The sequence below is a fragment of the Rousettus aegyptiacus genome, unplaced genomic scaffold (genome assembly GCF_014176215.1).
Source record: "Rousettus aegyptiacus isolate mRouAeg1 unplaced genomic scaffold, mRouAeg1.p scaffold_m13_p_11, whole genome shotgun sequence".
Classification (NCBI taxonomy): Eukaryota; Metazoa; Chordata; class Mammalia; order Chiroptera; family Pteropodidae; genus Rousettus; species Rousettus aegyptiacus.
This window is the reverse complement of record NW_023416286.1, coordinates 28,996,496-29,020,959: the sequence shown is the minus strand read 5'-3', so window position 1 is coordinate 29,020,959 and position 24,464 is coordinate 28,996,496. Positions and strand designations below refer to the sequence as shown.

The 24,464-nt window shown below is 40.2% G+C and overlaps 1 protein-coding gene across 11 annotated transcripts in view; it reads left to right on the top strand.

Moving 5' to 3' along the window:
* The window catches only part of TENM3 (teneurin transmembrane protein 3), a 766,204-nt gene extending 742,307 nt beyond the window's left edge, over positions 1-23,897 (top strand). For 9 of the 11 annotated variants that reach the window (XM_036228685.1, XM_036228689.1, XM_036228687.1 and 6 more), the window contains 6 exons: positions 2,172-2,347; positions 3,616-3,851; positions 10,696-10,992; positions 13,989-15,600; positions 18,169-18,299; positions 20,395-23,897. In XM_036228685.1, the coding sequence (XP_036084578.1) occupies positions 2,172-2,347; positions 3,616-3,851; positions 10,696-10,992; positions 13,989-15,600; positions 18,169-18,299; positions 20,395-21,150 (3,208 nt within the window). In that variant the 3' untranslated portion in view covers positions 21,151-23,897. The remainder of the gene's footprint in view (positions 1-2,171; positions 2,348-3,615; positions 3,852-10,695; positions 10,993-13,988; positions 15,601-18,168; positions 18,300-20,394) is intronic. The other 2 variants (XM_036228682.1, XM_036228690.1) reach the window with 2 other exon arrangements.
* The last annotated feature ends 567 nt before the right edge of the window (positions 23,898-24,464 follow it).

Genomic DNA, 24,464 nt, shown 5'->3' with positions numbered 1-24,464 from the left:
CAAAGTGCTGGCAGGTGGCATCATCTGTATAAAGCTGTAGCCCTTCGCTTCAAATCAAGTACTGTGATTTACACAAAGGCTAATGGGCCTGGGGTCCGGTGCTTGAAAGATCCAATTATGGCCCAGTCATGAGATGCAGTCAGAGCCTGACCAAGTCACTTAACCACATCCTGTTTTCATTTTTCCATCTGTAAAATGGGGAGGTGGGGATAATGCCATACTGAACTATCTTTTATTTAGGAGCATTCAAAAGGGTGTTAACGTCTTAAAAACACAATAACATAATTTTCATATCATAGTATGAGAAACGTAGGCAATGCAAAAACTGGGTCCAGGTTAAGGTTTTAACTTCAGGCTGGTTTTGTCAAATAATTGTATAAATTGACCTAGTCATGTTTGTTTCTTCAGGAGCAATAATTTCTTCAAAAAAGCAACAATAGCAACAATAGCAATAAACCATGACCTTCTTTCATTGATGCTTTAATCTGCTAGGGGCATTTGGGCTGGTGGGCAGGGGACAGAGTCTGCTTTTCTATTTCAGCTCTACCTTTTGTGGGTCCAAACAATGATTACACTTAATGGCAGATTTTCTTTCTCTTCATTTCTCCATCACGCGCTTCTCTCTCCTGAGTGCCCATTCCTGCCGCTGGCTAAGCAGCATAGCAAATTGTCAGAACAAGTCAGTCAAACCCATGATCTGACTGATATTGTTCCCAGTGAATTAATGGGATCAACCAATCACTGTGCTTGAACAGACATCACTGTCTCTTCCTTCCTTCCTTCCTTCCTTCCTTCCTTCCTTCCTTCCTTCCTTCCTTCCTTCCTTCCTTTTCTTTCTCTACTATGGCACTGCCCTTGCTGAATCTTCTCTACTTTTATTACCCAGGATCTTCTCCTAATTATTAACCATATTTTTCAAAGCTAATTTTTTATGCTCTAAAAGCCCTCTCTCCTTTTATTACAAAATATCATTTAAGTGCTTTCTTCGTCCCCTTATTCCCTCGTCACCCCATATTTATACCTATTATTATGATCTTCTCCACTTTTTCCCCCTCTGGTAACAAGTATTTCACTATTAGATTCTTTCTCTACTAGTTCTGCATCTGGGCTTATTTGAGGTAGGACATGGTTCTTGTCTCCGTTTCACTTAGATTTTTTATTAATGAAGCAGCCTTAGTATTGATCTGAAATCCAACCTTAAGTATATCGTCCCAAGGAAATCCCTGGTTTTTCATCTGGTATTTGAATTTTTTTTCTTCAAGCCACATTGTCATTTTTTAAATTTTCTCTGGTGCTACCAAAAACAGAAAACTCATTTAAAAATTAATTAGTAATATGTTGTATCTATAATGCATATTTATAATTATAGGGCAGCTTTTTAAAATAGATCTTAACATGTAAGTTATAAGTTCCTCATGCTTATATGCTAAAAAAAGTAAGTGTGTAATCAAAAGTAAATAATCTTTAAGTGACAGGAAATATTACATCTCATTTCAGTAAACATAATGAATGACCATTCAAAATATCACCCATTGCTATAATATCTGTATGGACAAGATAGATTATCACCACACCTACCAACATTTAAGTTCCAATTTACCATTATAAAGTATGTGCATACCTGAGAAATAAGAAAGTCTTTAAAAGACTTTATTTTATTAATTGGTTGAAGATGCCTCAAGATACTAAAAGAATATGTTTACATATGCAAATACATACATGCATGTATACCTGTTTTACATAGTTGTATATATATTCATATTGCACTGCCATAGATAGCATACATTAGCAAAACTTTAAAAACTGATATAACGGTGAATTAAATCTACTTTGTGGAAAATATGGAGGAATACTAAGGAATTTAATACCAGCAAATATGTTCCCTTTGAAACAGCAAATTAGATGTGCAGGAGGATTTTGGTCACACTTCAAAGAATAATATGCTGAGATGGAGAGCTATTCTGTTTACTCTTGCTCTCACCGGTGAGGTTTTTCTATGTTAAACAGGCTTTTGATTACTTCAAAGCATGTTTGAAGTCCTCATTCTGCAAAGCTCTTACACAAAGACAAATATTCTTGCAAATTTGTGCAGCTAATATTGCTGCATGTTATATTTATAAGAAGGACCTACAGTTTCCTATTTAACACCAAGTTAATGCCTTTTTATTTAGCTATGACAGCGAAGGTCGTCTGACAAATGTTACATTTCCAACTGGAGTGGTCACAAACCTTCATGGCGACATGGACAAAGCTATCACAGTGGACATTGAGTCATCCAGCCGAGAAGAAGATGTTAGCATCACTTCAAATTTGTCCTCCATCGATTCTTTCTACACCATGGTTCAAGGTAGACACGAAACATAATTTTAAACTAATAATTTCTAAATACCACTGGTACCCAAATACAATGTGGCAACCCCCATTTCCTAAAATGAACCAGAAGAGGGAAAGTTAAAATAATAATTCTAGAGATATTGATGAAATTGTCTAATGTCCAAATGTAATGTTTATTTAGTTATATATAAAATTAATTATAAAATTACATAATATATAAAACAATATGTTATCCTGGAAATAGTGTCTTTTCCCACTCCCATTTAATAAAACAACTTAACTCCAACCCTTCACGTGCATCATCAGACCCTTTCGAGTATCTTCCACAGCTTTCCCAAGCATGTATCTTTACTACCATGAAACAGAGTACTATCTATATCCATGTGTTCCAGTATCTGAATTTCTAGATGATGTGGATTCTGGAAATTTTGTGGTCACTGGAAATTTTATCCCAATCCCAAGTACCCCTTAATGTAATATCTGGCCTTTGAGCTTCTTCATTCTATATCCAATTTCTCTATGAAGAAACCTCCTGCCACTTCCTTTTTTAATGTAAACTTGAAAAAGTCTGTTTATAATGACAGTTGCAATTGTGAGGTCGTAGTTCTAAGAATAATTGCCAAAACCGAGTTAAACTTCTTTAACTCACTTTTTTACCAGTTCTGTCAGGTAATCTCTACAATTTCTAAAATTAATATGCTTGAATTCATTTATTCTCCCAAATGGTGCTATGTTATGCAAAATTTTCAAACTGAAGTGTAGCCTACAATAGGAAAGTGTTTTGTACCAAATATAAAATGACTCCCTTTTTTTAAAGTCCATTTCAGGGAATATCACCTTGTATTTTTGGTATAAGCGGTACAGATATTAAATCTTTTCAAAGTTCTTTGATAAAGGATGCAAGGATAGGGGAAGAGGGGGCCTCCCAAGACATTGGAGGTGACACACCAGCCTCCAAAAGGGCACGCTCTTGGCACTTTGCAGAACACTTACTGCACATTCCATGGAGGTTGAGCCCTCATGTATTTCATTAGGCAAATGAGAAAAAGGAATCAACTAAGATGGAAAAGGACTTTAAATTCCCCCCAAGTTTTCCTTCAGCCAAAGCTGTTCCAGCATGAAATGCCAGAGATCAAAGTTCTTTTGTTGTTTTCTAAGAGGACATCATTAGGCGCTGTTTATCATAGAGCCAACGTTTTAGAAATCTGTATCACTTCTAACAGCATAACCGACTATTTAATCCATATCTATAGTTCATGTCTTCTGCTTCTCGTTCTTCAGATCAGTTAAGAAACAGCTACCAGATTGGTTACGATGGCTCTCTGAGAATTATCTATGCCAGTGGTCTCGATTCACACTACCAAACAGAGCCACACATTCTGGCAGGCACAGCTAATCCAACAGTTGCCAAAAGAAACATGACTCTTCCTGGCGAAAATGGTCAAAATTTGGTGGAATGGAGATTCCGAAAAGAACAAGCTCAAGGAAAAGTCAACGTCTTTGGTCGAAAGCTCAGGGTAAGTAAGTGTCAGAGAGCAGGTGACAGCTGCCATCCTCTGTGCTGTGTAGCCGACTGTCTCTGACCAGCTTGGGACTCATCTCCTACCTCCCCCTCATCTGTCCAATGCCATGGTCAGTGTAGTGCCGTACGTTACAGTGTCATATCCAACCATCAAGCCATAAGATCATTCTTAATGAGAGCCAACTATTTGAGAAAAGGTTTTTCTCAATATATCTACGATTAAAAATAATACTTCCCTGAGAAATTAGGAGATTGCATGTAGCGAATCTCAAATAGCCTGCATGTCAGTTGATTCTTATTTTACTAATATTGTCTTAATAATCTTATACTTTTCCTTTACCCACTCAAGAGGGGTGGAGACAAATGAGAATTGGCTTAAATATTGAAAGTTTTCCAAATCATGAATATGTATTGAAAGAGATGAACTGGCCATTGAAAGGTGGATTCTTTCTTTGTATTCTTAATATTTTTAAAGTACGGTTTGGGCACAGTAAAGAGTATCTACATCAGAACTTAACTGCTGCCTCCTCACTATTGATTTATATTATTTTAGGAGAACCGTAATATTTCTGATTATGCTAGTGTACTTAATCTTTGCAAAATGTTCTCTGCATTGCCTCATTAGGTGTTTTTTTCTCCTTCTCACACTGTGAGCCAAATATATCTAGGAAGCAAGCTGTGATTTATGACACCTATTTGGTAAAGACAACATAGATTAAGTACCAAAACACAGGTGACAAGAAAACTACCTTCACTATAAACGGAACCTGATTCATTCTTTCTGTTAGTAAACAGATTTTAGCTTATCAGATAATCATAGATAACTATTCCTAAAATTACTTCCCTTGCCATTAAAGAAAAAAACAAAACATGAAAAACGTATAATTAATGTCATTGTTTTCTACATCAAAAGTGGTTAAATTATTACTATAACAGGCCAACATTATTTACCTTGACAGTCCTTCATGGTAAGAAACAGCTACTACATACTGTTTCTGACTATTTCCAAGAAAGAGAAATGAAGTAAAAAAAGAATCAGTGAATCAAATACATACTGTATCCAATTTACGGGTTATATTCTGATTCTACTTCAACTGCAAGGCAGGTGTTTGGAGCTATAAATACATGATCTTCTGAAACCAGCGCCATTTACTCCCACCTCACCCATATCCCAGACTGTGGGAGCCAGGATGCCCTGGCTTCAGGCCCCGCGGAATCAGGAGGTCTAGCAGCAGCAGCAAGGGAGGCTGGAGGCGGGTCAGCTCAGTGAGAGAAGCGAGGAAAAAAATAGTAATAGAACACAAGAGGGAAGAACAGGACTAGAGTTGAAGGTAAAATGATGGGCAAGCAAACAAGCTCAAACTTGTTCTGGGCCAGTTCCCTGGAGTCTTGGGCGGTTGCCACAGTAAACTCCAGCTGTTGCCTTTTCTTCTACTGACCTTAGGACCCAGTAGCTGTCTTAATTCCTGTCTGCCACTACCACTTACTACTTCTTCCCAGGACCTCTGCTCCCTTGGGCCATTGTAAACTAGAAGCTAGTTCACAGGCTTTATCTTATTCAACTATCCATAAGGGAGGCATAATATACATGTACACATATGCACATGCACACAGAATCTCAGGCGCAGGACTCACTTCATCGAAAGACACAAAGATACTGCTCACATATGTGCTCCTCTTTCTGCACCACAAAGACACAGCCCTGAACTAGAATTTAAAAACTATGGGTTCCACTTTTTACTAATAATAAACCTTCTGGGAAAATCATAACAGCTATAAACTTCATTTTCCTTATCTATATCATAATATCTATATTACGATCTAATAATAGCACATTATCTAGATATGCTCTTAACATTACGACATAGACTTGATATATAGAGCTGTATTAGGGATAAATAAAATGAACTCTGCTCTGCTTTCCACCATTGTTACAAAATCACATGAGACAATGTGAAATACTTTGAAAACAAACATCATGATTGTGTTCCCTAACGCTAACCCAGAGACTCTCAACCATGTACACAGACGATGGGCATTTATACCCCCAGAGCAGGTGGAAGTGAAAGCTGTTTAGCTCAATGGTTAGGAAAATGTCTGTGCAGAAGAGGAAAGAGTAGGTGAATTATGTTGCCCACGGTTCTTTGAGATAAGCTGTATGTATCGGGTTTTTTTTTTCTTTTCTTTCTTTCTTTTTTTTTTTTTTTTGTAACACTGCATTTCTAGACATAAAAAGAAATTAGAAAGTGTAGAGAAAAAGAGAGGAAATCCAATCTTAAGTGCCTGGTTCTCTGTCTGATTCTAAACGAAGAAAATACCTCACTTTAGGGAGGAAGAGACTAGTGCACACACAGTCATGGTGTTAGTATCCTTCTAAATAGCAAAACCACAATGCCTCAGCAAGATACTTCAGAAAATATACTATTTAAAATGGCCTGTGCAGTCACACTGAAAGGAGATTTCCAGCTGATATGTGTGATTGCTCTCATAGAGACAATGCCAAGATCACAAGAGAGGGTTTCTTACTTTCAAGATAAGATTGGATGTGCCAGCTCTGACTACTAATTTCATTCCTCTGTGGATTCTGAGAGAGAAATTCTAGGGAGAAAGTGATGATAGGAAAATCTGGTTTTAGGACTGGACCCGGAGTCTTCCAGAATAGGACAGAGAGGAGAACAGAAGAAGGACCGAGGCCAGCCCAGCATCTGAATCCGCCAAAAGGCCACCCTTTCCTGAAACAGAGGACGTCTCGTCCCTTACTGTTCATTATTTCCTAGCAGAAAATTCTTTTCATTTTTAAGTTATTAACTTAGCTATGTGCCTGACACAGGGTGGACACTCAAATATTTATTTAATGAATTAAAGAAGAAGGCAAAGCCAACCTTGTAATATGGGGTTACTTATTTCACTGCATCTAGATCTTCCGAAGACAGGGGCTATGTGAATAGAATAGCACATCGTTGCAAATGTTTGCCCGCCATAAACAAACCTAACACTACATATGAGATTGCACAGGTATAATAGATACAACACTTGATAGAGTAGTTTAAGTGCAAAAGAAAAAGACAAAGATTAGAAAAGGAAAAATTATATAAAACACTAGCAACTTCTTTTTTTTTAAAGACTTGCATAATGGTTGCTGGTCTCTCTTATAATATTTAGTACACATTTCTAATCTTTGTCAGTGTTGGTCTTCGGAACCAGCCTTTAACCAGTTACGAAAAAATTGTATGGCATTCTAATAATAAAACTCATCTTCTAAACTTGTCAGAACTCAGATGCTCAAAAGAAAAAAAGTGAATTATTTTAAAAAAGAAATTCTCAAAATTTGAAAGCCAAACGTGTATTTAAAGGCATACAGAAATACGATAGCATATTTAAACCGTATTATGCCAGCCATGTCTGTATGAGATCCTGTTTCTCATTTTAATCCGAGTAGCACAACCTAGAGTGGGATTGTACAGTGCAGTTAGCACTTGCTGATGTGCAGAGAGACACGAAACAGTCTGCAGCCAGTTGATGTTCTGACAGGGACACCGGGGAGTTGAGATATTGTCACCGACTATACTGGGTAATGAGCCAGCGCTTCCTCACTACCCTCCAAAACATTCTGGATACGTGAATATAATCCGACTGTGCTTTATGTCTTTAAACATAGAACATTGTTTTAACGTCTTTATGCCCTAATTTTTCAAGCAGTCCACAGAGAAAATAACTACCCCTCTCCCAAAATCAAAGAGACGTTGTGATTAATTACAGTCATGCTAGACATGATCTTTGAAAATAAGGATTTTCCATGCTTCTTTCAAAGAAATGCTGTATATCACAAAGGAATTCCTGGTGATCTCTTATCCAGACCCAACATTTGGATTCATTTTTATGTAGCTGGAGATATAGTAATGATCTGATGTCAGGTTTTTCATCTTACGTGAACTACTCAATTTAACTTGATATTTTCTATATTAAAAACATTTATTAAAAGGCCATTGGGGTATGAAACAATGCCAGTGCTTTATGATTGTCCAAAAAAAAAGCTTGCAAAGTTGCCATGATTTCATAAAGGTATAGTTAAGTGGTACTATATCTCAGAATGGAAATGTCCCTTGACTTCTGCATTTCATTTACAGCCCAAAGGGGAAAGATTAGATGTGTTTGGGAGGGATAGAAAGAAAAAAAAAAAAGGTTTGTTAGTATCTTTTGAGATTTTACAGATCGAATCCCAGTGGCTGGTGTCTGGAAACAGTAATAAATGGTTAAAACCTTGGCTTGTGCTGGGAACATGGGGAAAATACAACAGTGTTCTAATGCTTTCCTCATTACTTCAGTTTGAGAGAAGAAGAAGAAAGCATGACGTGTGATATTTGTCTGGATAAAAAGAACAATTTAACTTCTATCCAGATGTTTGGTCTCACATGTGTCCACACAGTGACATGTTTAGGATGGTGGCTCACACGATGGCAACAGTAAAGACACCATTAGACGCTCACCTGGTGGCTGTGCAGCCATACTCACGAACCGAAAGACAAATCAGAAGCACGGTAGCAGGGTGCGGACCATGAAAAGAAGAGGTTCCAGATCTCTCTTTTTGCCCTTCTCCCTTCAGGAACCAAACGGTCATGGCAAATCTGCAGTCCAGATTTCTTATGCTCTAACCACAGGAAATATTGCAAAGATAAAGAAGGGCTAAGGAAGTCAATAAAGAATTGAGATACAAATTAAAGTGAATACAAAGTAAAATACAAACAGATGGGGAAAATCTGTGTGGGCAAAATAGTTCGGGGAAACTGCATAGTCAGCCTTGCGGGCTCTTCACAAGCTAGGATAACCTGAGGAAGGAATAAAGGGGCAGATCTAACAATTCGGGGGATTTTTTTTCTTTTCAATCACAATCTGAAAAATGCATGAGCCCTGGGAAACCATTTGAATTGTACAAAATCTCTTCTTAAGACATCAAAAATTTGTGCAAATATAAGCCGAAGAGCTGAGTTCTTCCAGTTCACTGAGTTAATTTGATATCTTTCTACAGACTTTACAATATATATTTGTAACATTAGCTAGTAGGTTCTTTCCAAAGTACACAAAGCATTCTGCAAACCTATACTTATAAAGTTTCACAAAGTCCACATAAGACAGAGAGCAACTAATATGCGGACGTTTCCACATGGGAAAACGGAAGCCCAGAGCCTTCAGCTGGCTAGTCAAAATCACATGGAAATCATCGAAAGACAGAGCCTGAAGGCTCTAGTGTAACCTCCTTATTTACAGATGGACAGAACAGATTCAGAGGGGCTAAAAGCCCGAGTCATGCTGCTTCTAGGCCCTGTCAGGCATGGAGATGAGGCTCTTTGACTCCTGACTTCCTCCTCCTCCCAGTGTGCACACATGCGCATACGCCCCACACCAATACGTGCTTTTTTTGCTATGGTAGTGTTTTTTGTTTGTTTTTTTTTTAACCCACACCAGGCAGATCTTAAATGATAGAACCAAAAATTAAGGTCTCCTAACTTCCATCCAGGGCTCTGCTTTCTCGTTTTCTGTGAATCATCTCTCTGGGTGCTTTTTCTTCCTCAAATCACTCTGCTTATAAGGCATGAATTCTTTTTAGAGCATATCTTTGCCTTCCTAATACTTCATAATACTCCCCGTGAATAGCTAACTGGAAAAGTTTAAGCTTAAGAATATTTTTTCATGGGCCTTGTTTAATGTCAATGATAAAATGCACAAATTAGTTTTATACCACATTTTCCATAAATATACATGAATATTATATATGTTTATACACATATATTTACATATTTGTGTGTGTATAACTTAACAGCTGATGTCCATTTTGAAGGTTCTAGCTAGGACATGGTCATGTAAAATTAAGATTTTCCCATTTAATTTTTCACAATCCAAATAATTAAGAAGATTTTGGTGTATACAAGCCACCATCACCACATAGGTGCTGCAGAGGACGAGAGAAGGAACAGGCCCCAGCCTCACTCTGAGGGGTTCCCCGGTCTGTGAACACTGTTGGACTGTTGAGCCATTGTAAAGTAGAATTTAACCAAGGCCACGTTCCCACTAGTGACGAGTGCTGGTTTGTGTATGCCTTGGATCACAGACAGGCATGGCCGAATGTGGTCAAAGGTTCTGGACATGGCACAGAGCCACGCAGAGACCCCATCACAAGAACTCAGTGCCAGATTTGTAAATCAGGCACAACAGTCAGACCGTGTAGACGTGAGAGTAAAGGATCTCAAGTCCCTGCCGGCTAACCAGATGTTATTGAAGAAAAAGGCATTCAAAAACGTTGTGACATTTCAGCACTTGGCCAAAAAACAATCGTGTTTGTAACCTCCTGCTATTTAAACTCATTAATAATTTACAGTAATATGGGTTCCAGCTTATACTTAACTGCTCTTCAAAGGGCTACAGTCACATTTACCACTCCTGTATTTCACGTAGCCATGATTAATCTACTAAGCAATTATTTTCCAGTGCTTATGAGGGAGGGGTTTTGAGTAATTTATGGAGATGTCATGTTTACCACCTTCACATCTTTTGAACAAACTTTAAAGCAAATACATTTTCTTATCAGTGTTTAAGTTTACAAAATGTAATTGAAAGGTTTTGAATAAATGCCAGGCTGTCTTTCTGCCTAATGAAACCTTTTAAAAGAGCAGTTAATCTACTGCCTTGCACTTGTACCCAAGAAGTTGCTAAATTAATTTACTGACAAAGAGAATCAATCACCATAAATGGTGTTTAAACAATAATGGGGGCTCTGCAGAGTAATAAGGGACTAGTATTGGAATAGCATGATTTATTTTATCATCTTGTTTGTGTTGTAACAGGTTAATGGCAGGAACCTCCTTTCGGTTGACTTTGATCGAACGACAAAGACAGAAAAGATCTATGATGACCACCGTAAATTTCTACTAAGGATCGCCTACGACATGTCAGGGCACCCAACTCTCTGGCTGCCGAGCAGCAAGCTGATGGCCGTCAATGTCACCTATTCATCCACAGGTCAAATTGCCAGCATCCAGCGAGGAACTACCAGCGAGAAAGTAGATTATGACGGACAGGGGAGGATTGTATCTCGGGTCTTTGCTGATGGTAAAACGTGGAGTTACACATACTTAGAAAAGGTATGTCTGCACACTGACAGTAAAAATAGGGACACAGTGTCTAGTGTTTTTCAGCAATCCCCCAGAGCATTAAGGAGGGGAAAAAATTGGCATGTGACTGAGTTCCATTTATTATTCTGAGTATCAATATGTAAGTCACATTGGTACAGCAGAGATGAATTCCTGCATTAGTAAAGTAGTTTCTCCTTAGTTAAGTTCTACTCTCTGAGACCCTTTTAAGTGATTTATACTGTAAACAAACAAGCAATAACACTGTCCACCTGCCAAGCTTATACATCAACAACATTGCAAATTAGACCTCTGGCATGTAAGTCATTTGTAAATAATCTCCATGCTCCCTCTTTCATTTAAGAGAGAGCCTTGTGTTAGCACAGCTAACACTGTCAGATTTGTGTTGTTGCTGGCTGAGCTTCAACATAACCGTAAAAAGCATGTAGATCCTATTTATGCTCTATTAACTGAAAGAGGCTACTTTTTAGAAAGTCACATTTCACGTACTCTCTGGCACCTCTCCTTTCTTCTGCATATAAAAGGCAAGCGTCCTAGCTTAGGCTTTTCCCCATTCTTAAGGATTATGTACAATACCAAAAGAGACGTAAAGTTACACATGTGCAAAAGGCTAAGTCATATAATGTGAGGTTTGGTGTAGTGACTGGGGCCAAGAGAAAATGAAGGTAAAAGAAAAAGGAAGGGAAAGGGAAGAACCATCTCCCTATAATCAAATATAATCCACCAAGGAACGTATTCATGGAATGCTTCATTTGCCTTTGAGACAAACGGTAGCCTTAGAAAATGGTTCAGTTCTGAGTCCTGATACCTCCCAGACCTCAGAGTGCTCACCACCAGTCATGCAGCAGCCTGAGTTAACGAACGCAGCTGAGCGGTTGCCGAGTTCTCCACTCTAACTTGCTTCACACAGAACTTTTGCCTCCAGAAACTCACATCCACATCATCGTCATGCTCACCTTGCACACTGTTCTTCCTCAGAGGTTCTAGTCTACACAACCCCCGCATCTCACCCTGACCCCGCACTGGAGCCGTGTGTCTCATTCCAGACAGCCTGTCATAGCTGCTCTCCCTGAGAACCAGCTTCGGAGTCACAGTTCACCATCAGAGGCTACCTGTCATCAGGCATCCTAGCTCTGGGGGGCTTCCAGTGAGGCCCCTATTTGCCAGTCTGTCCTCTTGCAAACCTGCTACGTAATCTTAAAAGAGACTCACCCCTGAGACGATGGGCTGTGCCTGTTAGGTGACGGTTTCCCTCCATACTAACCACCCCACTCTACAGTTAGTCACTCCACAGAGTAAGCCCCCTACACACATACCTCTGGGAACAACTTTTGACACCGGGAAAATATTTCAGCCCCAAGACATCTCCCTGAAGAGATGGAGTGGACCAAGGCCTCATTCTGCAACACCTTTCCCAACCTAAGTACTTTACAGAGAAGAGTAACAGAAACATAAATACCCAGACCCCCAAATCAATACTGATCAGAATGCGACTGAAAAAGTTTGAGGGGGAGCCAAGGAGCATGTCATTGAAAATGACACAGGCAGTAACTGAGATCACCTTCACACATCAGCGGGGATCAGAAAAGACGACAAGTGCTTTCTCATCATCTCTCCAAAATCCCTAAATCCACCCAAACTATCTCCATTTCCTTGCCAGGATAGACACACTTAGCCAAAACCTAATCAGAGCAAAACAAGTATATTTTACTAACTACCATCAGATGTGATTTTAAATGATTGTAAAACTCAGTACTGATTCCTGTGAATTCAACAATAGTCCAAGCCCCACCCCCCGAAAGAATGCAAACCATTAGGAACAACGCTCAAGACATTCACTACTCAGCCTGCATACAAAATATGTCCTTAGTCTTGCCCACAGAGGAAATCCTGCAGAAGCCCAAGTCATGCAAACTGCTTTTGAAGATAGTGGACAATAAAAAGAATGAGCCTTGGACAAGGGATTATGCATTTATATGTCAAAAGCAAAGCACAAGCCCCAGGAGGGTTGCTGACCTAAGCTTCCTCGAAGCTCTGCCATCTTTCCATCTGGTCTAACAGGGTTCAGAGGGAACTTCCTCAGAGGGAGGAGCTGCTCGCGCTGTATGACTAGTGAGCTTCTGGGCTGACCTTCTCTCATGTTGGCCTAATAAATTCATGTCTTTTGTCTTTCTGCAATTACCTGCAAAATAAGCGAAGCTTACCTTATATACGTATTCACTTCATAATTTAGCACCAAAGCAGTATGTAAGCTCAGAAACCATTTTTATAGCACCTGAGATACAAGTCAGATTTGGTATTCACAAAAGGAAGTTTCAAAATGTAGGTTTTATTGTCATTAAAATGCCATGCAAAACTTTGCAAGCAAAACATATCTGGGTCCATATTTCTTTTAAGAGCATTTATAGTTCTCACTCTCCATGTGATTAATTTAGCAGTGTTTGTTGATGTTGATGCTATCCATGGGGCTAAGTTTATGTCTCTCCTTCATAAAATGATATTTTGAATGCTTTGCTCCTCCCCCAAATCCACTAGAAATTGAAACATGATTTGAGTGCCTCTTCAATCAAATAAGGGGGAAAGCCACCTCACTAAATAATTGCTAATTATGGATAGCATTGCATTTCCCATATGCTGTTTTCTCCTTAAAATATTGTCTTTAAAGCAGCTTTGCCTGTGCCTGCATTATGACTTATCCAGATCTATTGACAATCTGCCGCTTGGCTGTGAGTTCCTGGAAAAGAATGGTACAATCCTGACGAGTAGCACATTATGAATCTTGAGCCATTAATTGCAGAACCCTTCACAATTTAGCATCCAAGCAAATTAGGCAGGGAATCATTAACAGCATGTAAGGTCAAGGATAACTCAATTAAAATGAAAATCATTTTCTCGAGCGGAATGTTTCTGTGTGTCCGTGGTCACTAAATCTGCTTTTGCTTCCCCCGTTCACAAATATCGGATAACAATATGTTCTCTTGTTGCAGTCCATGGTTCTTCTGCTTCACAGCCAGCGGCAGTACATCTTTGAATATGATATGTGGGACCGGCTGTCTGCCATCACCATGCCCAGCGTGGCTCGCCACACCATGCAGACCATCCGATCCATTGGCTACTATCGCAATATATACAACCCCCCAGAGAGCAATGCTTCCGTCATCACAGACTACAATGAGGAAGGGCTGCTTCTGCAAACGGCTTTCTTGGGTACAAGTCGGAGGGTCTTATTCAAGTATAGAAGGCAGACCAGGCTCTCAGAAATTTTATATGATAGCACAAGAGTCAGTTTTACCTATGATGAAACAGCAGGAGTCCTAAAAACGGTAAACCTCCAGAGTGATGGTTTTATTTGCACCATTAGATACAGGCAAATTGGCCCCCTGATTGACAGACAGATTTTCCGCTTTAGTGAAGATGGGATGGTAAATGCGAGATTTGACTACAGCTATGACAACAGCTTTCGAGTGACCAGCATGCAGGGTGTCATCAATGAAACTCCACTACCCATTGATCTCTATCAGTTTGATGACATTTCTGGCAAAGTCGAGCAGTTTGGAAAGTTTGGAGTTATATATTATGATATTAACCAGATCATTTCCACAGCTGTAATGACTTATACGAAGCACTTTGATGCTCATGGCCGCATCAAGGAAATTCAGTATGAAATCTTCAGGTCACTCATGTACTGGATTACAATTCAATATGATAACATGGGTCGAGTAACCAAAAGAGAGATTAAAATAGGGCCCTTTGCCAACACTACCAAATATGCGTATGAATATGATGTTGATGGACAGCTCCAAACAGTTTATCTAAATGAAAAGATCATGTGGCGTTACAACTACGATCTGAACGGAAACCTCCATTTACTGAACCCAAGTAACAGTGCACGTTTGACACCTCTTCGCTATGACCTGCGAGACAGAATCACTCGACTGGGCGATGTTCAGTATCGGTTAGATGAAGATGGTTTCCTGCGTCAAAGAGGCACAGAGATCTTTGAGTACAGCTCCAAGGGGCTTCTAACTCGAGTTTACAGTAAAGGCAGTGGCTGGACAGTGATCTATCGTTATGATGGCCTGGGAAGGCGTGTTTCTACCAAAACCAGTCTGGGACAGCACCTGCAGTTTTTTTATGCTGACCTAACTTATCCCACTAGGATTACTCATGTCTACAACCATTCAAGTTCGGAAATTACTTCTCTCTATTATGATCTCCAAGGACATCTTTTTGCCATGGAAATCAGCAGTGGGGATGAATTCTACATCGCATCAGATAACACAGGAACACCGCTGGCAGTTTTTAGTAGCAATGGGCTTATGCTAAAACAGATTCAGTACACTGCATATGGTGAAATCTATTTTGACTCCAATATTGACTTTCAACTGGTAATTGGATTTCACGGTGGCTTGTATGACCCACTCACAAAATTAATCCACTTTGGAGAAAGGGATTATGACATTTTGGCAGGACGATGGACAACACCTGACATAGAAATCTGGAAGAGAATAGGGAAGGACCCAGCTCCTTTTAACCTGTATATGTTTAGGAATAACAACCCTGCAAGCAAAATCCATGATGTGAAAGACTATATCACAGGTAAGCATAATTTTGTTCAAGTACTTAATTACTGTACTCACTAGATTATACACAAAATAATACTAGATAATACACAAAATAATTGGAGTTGCATTCTTTAACTTTACACTTTATTCATGCAAAATCAAATGCCTAACCTCTTAAATATATTTCTCTATGGAACCACAGAGAAACCACAAAGGGAAACTAAGACGTACATTGTTTTTCCTATTCTGCCTGCCAATGCCCAAGGCCACAATTTTCTGAAATGACATGGAATCCAGTCACTTCAGGAAGGGAAGTAGTGACATGGAGGGACAGAAAACATGCTGAGTTTGAAGTCTCCAAAATGGAGTTCCAATCCCAACTCCTCTCTACAAGTTCTGTGGCTTCGTAAACAAGTCCTGTCCATTTTTTGAGTCAGTTTTCTTAACCATGAAATGGGGATGACAATGTCTGCCTAATGGTATAAAATACAAATAATCTATGCAATTCTACCTTAAAAGTAACTACCTTACAAATGTGGTGTTGGTTTTTCTTTTATACATGTGTAAAGTTCTCATGCAGAGGATCGATGTGAAATGCAACACAACAGTGTGTCTCACCTTCTCATCCCTGGGAGATGTTTAACCCTCTTCACCACCATCACCTCGAGGCAATAAAGAACAACTTGTCCCATCACTTGCTTAGCCAATGAATCCTGTTTCTGTCCTTGCTTCTGTCCTATTATCTTCATTGCCTTTTAGTGTAATTTTGTCTCTACTAACAGACACACTGATTTTCCTGCCAATATGGAGTAATTTTCAGGGTACAGACTTAAGATCTTTCCAAGTTTAGTGCCTGATCTAGTTTAATATTCCACTTCCGCCACCACAGAACCACAATATGAAACAAGGACAAGGTCCGAGCAAGGACCTTGAGTGGCACTACTCTACTTCCTTTTAGTTAGCTGACTTCTTCACTCATCCTCTGCTCCAAGGACTCTTAATCCTTCTGCTGCCACCTTTCATTCCTGAATTACACTGCCACAGTTAACCTCTTTACTACATTTATGTTTCCTGGAGGAAGGTTCTTTCCTGTTTTTGTTTTTTATTTTTGGACTGGTCTGGGGTTCTTCTGTTTTGTTTTGGCTTGTGTTAGATAGAGGCTCCTACAGGCTCTTATCTTGCTTAATATTTGAGGCAAACTGAGATGTCTGTTTCCTCAGTTCCCCATACAGCTCTTAAAATGCTGTCCCCTGTTCATTTCACACCCACCTCCTGCTTTTAAGGACTTCTTAAAGCTTTTCATAGCTCTCTTCCATGCGAACCAAGTGAAAGCTCTCTTCTTTAGGTATCCTAATTCAGCGACACCCTTGTGGCATTCTCTTTCGGGATTTTTCGGTACACATCTTCATTCAAGTCCCATTATTTTGGCAATACTTTTCAATACTTAAGTCCCTCTCACTGTTACCACCACCACCACCACCCTCCATTTAAAAGAAGGGGAACACCACTGCTTTTAGAGCCATATGGTGCCGGGACAAAGGACTTGCCAGCCTGGCGATGAGGTGAGAGATTGTGCCCTAGAGAAGGAAATAGGAAACAGTGGCTCTCCATCATTCTGACAAGCAGTTTACCACTGGTTATTTAAGAGGTGTTGACGGGGCTGACTGAAAGGCGGGCAAGCCCACAGCTCCTGAATCCATCTTCTCCTAGCAACGTGGACTGCAGGGAATGCCGTAACAGCATTTTCTGAAAAACATCAAAAGAGAGATGGAACAGCATAAAATATATTAGGTGAAACGCAATTTCAAATTTTCCAGCAATGTGCTTAATATATAAAATAATCTACACCCAACTGTACTCATAAAGCTGCAAGCCTGCTGAGTAGTTCTGTAACATTATAACCTCCAGAATAGAATGAAAGCCTTATTCTGAGCTTAATGGCTTTTGGAGTCACATGGCAATATTTTAAAATACCATTTTAAAGGTTTCCAGGTTCTTTCCCAAAAAAGTTTGTCTCCACCTGTGCACAGTGAGCCTTTGAAGTCCTGACTGATGGTAATCAGAAATTCTGTGCCCTTGGCCAGCTTTACCAAGCTTTCGGCATTCATCTTTGATTAAGAATCAACTGTTGATTTTAATACTTGCAATTTAGGGTTTTTATTAATAGAAAATGGGTTGTGGAACTCCACATATCCTTGGGCAGTCACTTTTGAAAGCTAGTAACACAACTTCTATTCGAGAGCAAACTTTACTAAGCACAAAACAAATTTCAATTTGTTTTCAACAACTGTGGCTCTTTCCTGCCGCTGTGCAGCGTTACTGCCTTTTTTCATCATTACTGCACCGGCTGCAACTTAGCACACATGACAGTGTATCCAGTGTGTGTTCCTATGACTCTGTATTTTCTGTAGCCTTCTGCTATTGAGGTTGTCTTCATGTCTAAAAATAGAGAGTAGGCTTTGAATTGTAGAATAAAAGCAAACATGTACTCTTTTGGGGGTTATTATTTGTGAATTTAGGGTTTCCTTTAAGGTAAGAATTTAAATTTATGAAAGCACAGAATAAACTTTAACACCTTTCATTTGGAACATTCTTCTCCTAGATGTTAACAGCTGGCTGGTGACATTTGGCTTCCATCTGCACAATGCTATTCCTGGATTCCCTGTTCCCAAATTTGATTTAACAGAGCCTTCTTATGAACTTGTGAAGAGTCAGCAGTGGGATGATATACCGGTAAGAAACAAAAAACAAAACTATGAAAAGGTGATAAATGGCTTACTTGTGTCTTGTTTACCCATATTTAATCAAACTACCCTTGTGAAAAGTGTACCAAAACAGTTTTTAATTTTTTTTTACTCTTTTCAGGAAGAAAAACAACACTTCCATCTGTGTTTCTGTTTAGCAAAACAGGGGTCTATGAAACAAGCTCAAATCTGTTTTTAGTGATGCTAATAAAAACATAGAAAGACATTATCAAAACGTAATAAAATGCAAAAGCTCATTTTTTAGTGCAAGGTTCCTACAGAGAACCCCATGAACCCACATTTATGGCCCTTGGGACCTGAAGGCAAAGATACAATAAACAGGAGGGCAGAGAGAATCCATATTACAAATTAGCAGCCCACAAACAATGCAACAAAATTCACCTTTTTAAAAATATTAAGTGTTTCATGGGAAACAATTAAAATAAAATGTCCTCTGGTAAGGCTGCTCCTACAACTAGGTGTTTATGGAATTTTCCTGAAAATAACAGGTCAGGAGGCCTGTAACTTCTGAGAAATAAAAGAAAAAAAAAAAGAATGGAAAATTGCAAAGTCAAAGCTGCCATTTTAGAAAATGGTACTTTTAATTCCCACCATTCAGACATCAGAAAGGAATGAACAACAAAACACTAGAATTTCTAGCTTAAAGCAAGAATAATTAAAGATCAAGAAATTGGGTTACCCCATGATAAGGAGACAGTGCAGAGTTTCTTAGATTAATTTCCCCCCCTTAAGCAATTTCTTATCATTTCAATGAATACAAAGAGAAAAGGCACCATGGCTAAAACACGCACACAGAGCATATACAATGTCAATACCTCTGCTTTCCGATACATGTTTAATTCTTAACAAAAAAGCAATTCCTTTTTCAGATGTCATCTTTACATTTAAAAAGCAAAACCCATCAAGTTTCCAGGGTCTGGGAGCCATTTTAACATTTCTAATTGCAAATATATCTACACTGATAAAGGGCCATGAAGATACAGTGAAGTTTCCTGGTGCATTTAAACAAGCACATCCTAATCGTGTATGACTTTCCAACATATCTGAAAACACTTAAGTCTTACTCTACAAATGGACTTGCCAACTTTTTTCCTAGGCAGCCTTTTAAATATGGTTCAGGTTCTCTGTCAAGAAACGCACACCATAAGGACGGCTTAGGGAATCGCTGGCAAAGACATTGAGGCCGCCCCAAGTGCAGAAAAACAAATGTTTCTTTCACTGCTGCAAACGAAACAGATGTTTCCATTTGGGAAACACTGACCAGACAAATATCTGGTATTATAAGAAATGGCTGCGTTAAGATGCCCCCAATTTAAAACATTTGTCAGTATAGACGGTGCACTGTCCCCAAGTCTCCAAAAAAAAAAAAAAAATAGATGTTTTCCCAAAGTAATAAATACTCATTTCCAGTTGTCCCACTGTGCACTCATCCTTGTGCATTTCAGTTCTGCAGTTATACTGGCGAAATTCAGTTGAAAACTGTTCACCAGGAAAGGGTAGTTTACTTAAAGTACAGGCACTTCAAAGCATATGAAATGGGACGCAGTGCTCCAGCCCAGAGCACCCCCAGCCTTTCAAATCCTTGTGTTTGCTGCTTTCTCCACAGCCTCCTATGGAGAAAGCTGCTGGGATGAAGGACTTGATAAGCTGGGTTCCCCAAATGGGGTAGACGTGGGAAAAGGGCATCTAGAAATTGAAAGAGAAAAGCTAAAAACATGAATATTTCGCCCATGTTAGAAACTAAAAAGCTCTGAACTAATACATGTTGGAGTTACCTCTTTTTCCGTTTCAAAACACATTTGGATCAGCTTGAGGGGAGGGCATCTTGAGTGCATTCCTCCACCCAGGGTTTTTGAAGCCTTTTCATCTCTAAAGAACCAATGGAGGTTTTAATAAATGCCTCGTAGCTCTTTACCAAAGCCGCTTCCCTACCCCCCGCCCCCCGCGCCCCACTTTTTTTTTTTCTTTTGTCAGGAGTGAGAGAGCCGCCAGGAAGCCGGGCTCCTGGCAACCAAGAGCTACAGCTGTTCTCTAAACCGCCCCTATTCTGTTTCGCTTTCCAGCCCATTTTTGGAGTTCAGCAACAAGTGGCGAGGCAGGCCAAGGCTTTCCTGTCCCTGGGGAAGATGGCAGAGGTCCAGGTGAGCCGGCGCAAGGGCGGCGGCGCGCAGTCGTGGCTGTGGTTCGCCACGGTCAAGTCGCTGATCGGGAAGGGCGTCATGCTAGCCGTGAGCCAGGGCCGCGTGCAGACCAACGTGCTCAACATCGCCAACGAGGACTGCATCAAGGTGGCGGCCGTGCTCAACAACGCCTTCTACCTGGAGAACCTGCACTTCACCATCGAGGGCAAGGACACGCACTACTTCATCAAGACCAGCACGCCCGAGAGCGACCTAGGCACGCTGCGACTGACCAGCGGCCGCAAGGCCCTGGAGAACGGAATCAACGTGACCGTGTCCCAGTCCACGACCGTGGTCAACGGCAGGACGCGCAGGTTCGCCGACGTGGAGATGCAGTTCGGCGCGCTGGCGCTGCACGTGCGCTACGGCATGACGCTGGACGAGGAGAAGGCGCGCATCCTGGAGCAGGCGCGGCAGCGCGCGCTCGCCCGGGCGTGGGCGCGCGAGCAGCAGCGCGTGCGCGACGGCGAGGAGGGCGCGCGCCTCTGGACGGAGGGCGAGAAGCGGCAGCTGCTCAGCGCCGGCAAGGTGCAGGGCTACGACGGCTACTACGTGCTGTCGGTGGAGCAGTACCCGGAGCTGGCCGACAGTGCCAACAACATCCAGTTCCTGCGGCAGAGCGAGATCGGAAAGAGGTAACCCCGCCCACGCGGGGACAGGGACGGCGGGGCGCCGCGCGTCCCTCCAGCCTAACCCCCTTTGCTCAGATTTGTCTGTAGCACAATCCGAATTGGACTCTCCGACGCAGAAGAGCCTTTCCACGAGAACGATACCGCTATTTTAAAAAAATCCACGAAAAAAACAAAAAACCTTTTTCTGAATGACCTTAAAGGTGATCGGCTTTAAAGAATATGTTTACATATGCATATCGCTGCACTCAGTTGGATTGAAAGTATTAAAAAAAAAAAAATCAAAGAAAGGAAAAGGGGCCTAAACATTTTGCTCTGGGGCCATCTGTTCCTTTGAGGCACTGTATTTAACGAAGGTAAAAATGCCTACCTACAGAGTTTCCAAATATTACCGAATTGTCGACCTTTGCTTACAAGAAGTAGTCTCTGCATAGGATGTGATATATATATCTGTTCATTTTAACATGTGGGACGAAATTACAGTTTATAGACAACCCAACTGCTTTCTCTGTGCTGCTTTGTAAAAGGACATTGGCACGAGTGACTTCTGCTCCACGGGGATTTCATATTGCATTTTACAATGCTTTCGTGGTTTGCCTCGGGGGAAAAAAAAACTGGCAAATGCAATCCTTGTCACTGATAAGCAAAGGAAACCCTGATTTTTTTGTAAATTATGTGAGACAAGTTGTTTATGGATTTTTTATATGAATTACAATTTACTGTACATCAAATATTAGTCTCAGAGGAGTTAATTTATGTAAAGTGTTTAAAAAGTTTATACTTAAAAATAAAATGATAAAAACATGTGAACTGTGTGATTTTTTTAAAAGGATTGCACCTTTTGTTATGTTATAGCTGTACAGTATAAATTATTATATTGTAGAGATATAACGACTTATGCCTATAATGTCCAGAAGTGTTAATATTTTTGTATTAGGTTGAAAAATGTGCAACTTTCTATCATTAGATGGGTAGGACAGTGCAATCCTAAGTGGGTGGCTAATCAGAGAACTCCTTTCTCTTCTCTTTCTCATCGGGCCAGTGTCCTCACCAATATCAACCAAGAGGCACAGTAGAAAATTAAGGTTGGTGGAATTTGGAAAACCAAAACAGAAACAAAGGCAGGAGGGTTTCTCTGGCCCTTTCTGGGCCCTAAAAGTTGGTGGGGAGTTGACATAATTAACCACAGGGTTTTCACTGTTACCGTTCCTTGAAGCTCCCATTTCATGATGGAGGCTAGAGACCACATCAGATGCTCACGGAAAGTGTTAGAAGGAAAGGATCTGATGTATTCATGACCAAAAACATGTGTCTTAAGATCTAGGAAAGATAGCAGAAACCCAGCAGTGGTGGGAGAGCCAGATGGAGTAGGTCAGGGTCACTCTGCTAGTCTTGGGTTTGGATCCTCCGGTCACCAAGAGGGACAAAAGAAGGGAGACAAAAGCTCCTGCAAGCCCACACACCCAACCATCTTGGGAGCTGGTTTGAATGGCAGCCTCTGCTCTGTCTGGGAAGCCGGGGGTGGCAGATCCAGCTGGAAGTGAACTGACAGCCGTGCCCTCCTGCACGCGTGCGCGCGGGACCCAGCACAGCCGCCATCTGCGCTTCTGTGTCGGTTCAGCCGCTTTCGCAAATCTCTTTCACGAGCACTAAATTCAGCCACAAAAATATTTTTAGAAAATATTTCTCAGTTCATTGAGCTATAGTACACACTGTTTTCCTCTATGTATAATGGTGATAAAATATAGCAAGTGAACATGTCGTAAATATAAAGGTTCAAGTGATGTATTGAAAATAATTTTCTAACTGCTTTGTATGTATCACATACTCTAAATTGCACAGTAGGCGTGTTTATTAAACAGATTGGCTGGGAAAGTTTCAAAATAGCTACTGAATTTACAGTATCAGTGCTATTACTGTCTTTGTGTATTTGGTAGAGCATACCGAAGTAATTAATCTTCTAATGAATGCTGATATTTTATTAGAATGAAAGCACAGATTAGCATTAATATTTTTTATCCTGGAAATCCTTTGGCAAGTATGGTGAAGCCCAAATTTAGAAAACTATGAGATTTCAAACAACATAAACATGGCTCTGTTTTACATTTTATTTTTTAACTGTTAACTTAGGTGTTTGCAGTTCTGTTGGATGGAATTTCTGCAGGACTCTATTTAGCATGCTGTAAGTACTTTTGGTTGAAATAGGCTCTGAGTCTAAATTCTCAGAAATGTTTCTGATGTATTGACCATGAAAAGCTTGTACCACATGACAGAAGTGAAATCATAATCTTACCCTCTTCTCGACATGGACTGGTCCTTTACACTGGCACCGATAACTAACAATTTAGAGTATCTCTTGGTGCTTATTTTAGATGAAGTCAAATCAACCCAATTAGTGTCTTGTTAGTAGGTATAATGAGCCTATTTCTTTCTAAAAAGACTTGTGATCTGGACATGCTTTTACAAGAAATAGTGACCTTGGGGAATATGTAAACAAAAGACCTTTTTCTAAGAGTTGGGGGGGTGGGGTTGGGGGACTGTATAATGAAAAGAATTAGCTTACAAAAAAGGAATTGATATTCAAAGTATTTTAGGCAAAGCCAGTCAAAATGCTTTCATGATATTTTGAGATGTAAATTTTGTCTGATTTGTATTGTTCTTTTCATTTGCCTTCTTAACTTTCTATGTGACCTGAATTTTCCATAACTTGATGACTATAGATTGCATCTAGGCATTCCAATAAAAGCCAACCCAATGTGTGTGTGTTTATATATTTTTTTTAAATCTTGGGCTAGCCTGTATTGCTTTTGTATGGTAGAGTGGAGGATGCAAATACATACAGTTGTTGAGGTATCGACTCATCTGCAACTCAGATGGTAATATCTTTTATTTTATTTTTTTATTTCCGTGTCCACTGGCCCGACTGCCAGCTCAGCAGTGTGCATTTCATGGGGGACTCTCCCATGGCCTACTTTAGAAAAACGTTAAATACACCCCATAAAGCCAAACATCACTGTAAAGAAGAATTAAAAAATATATATACTGCCCATTACTACTTGGGAGCAGGCCTTGTTCCTGTGATCCTGGCAATAAGTGCTTAATTAAAACACTTGATTGGAATAATCGGTTCGGGCCTGCTAGGCTCCCAGCCTCCTGGAGATGTCTAAATCTACATAGAGACTGGCTGCTTTGGGGGTGCTTGGTTCAGCAATTCCAGGCTGGCAGGCCAGGCTTTGATTTTACTCTGAAAAGGCAGGCTTCATCACACTTGCTTTGTAGTGACAACCTCAACTTGATAACATGTTGATCCAACAAGAATCAGGT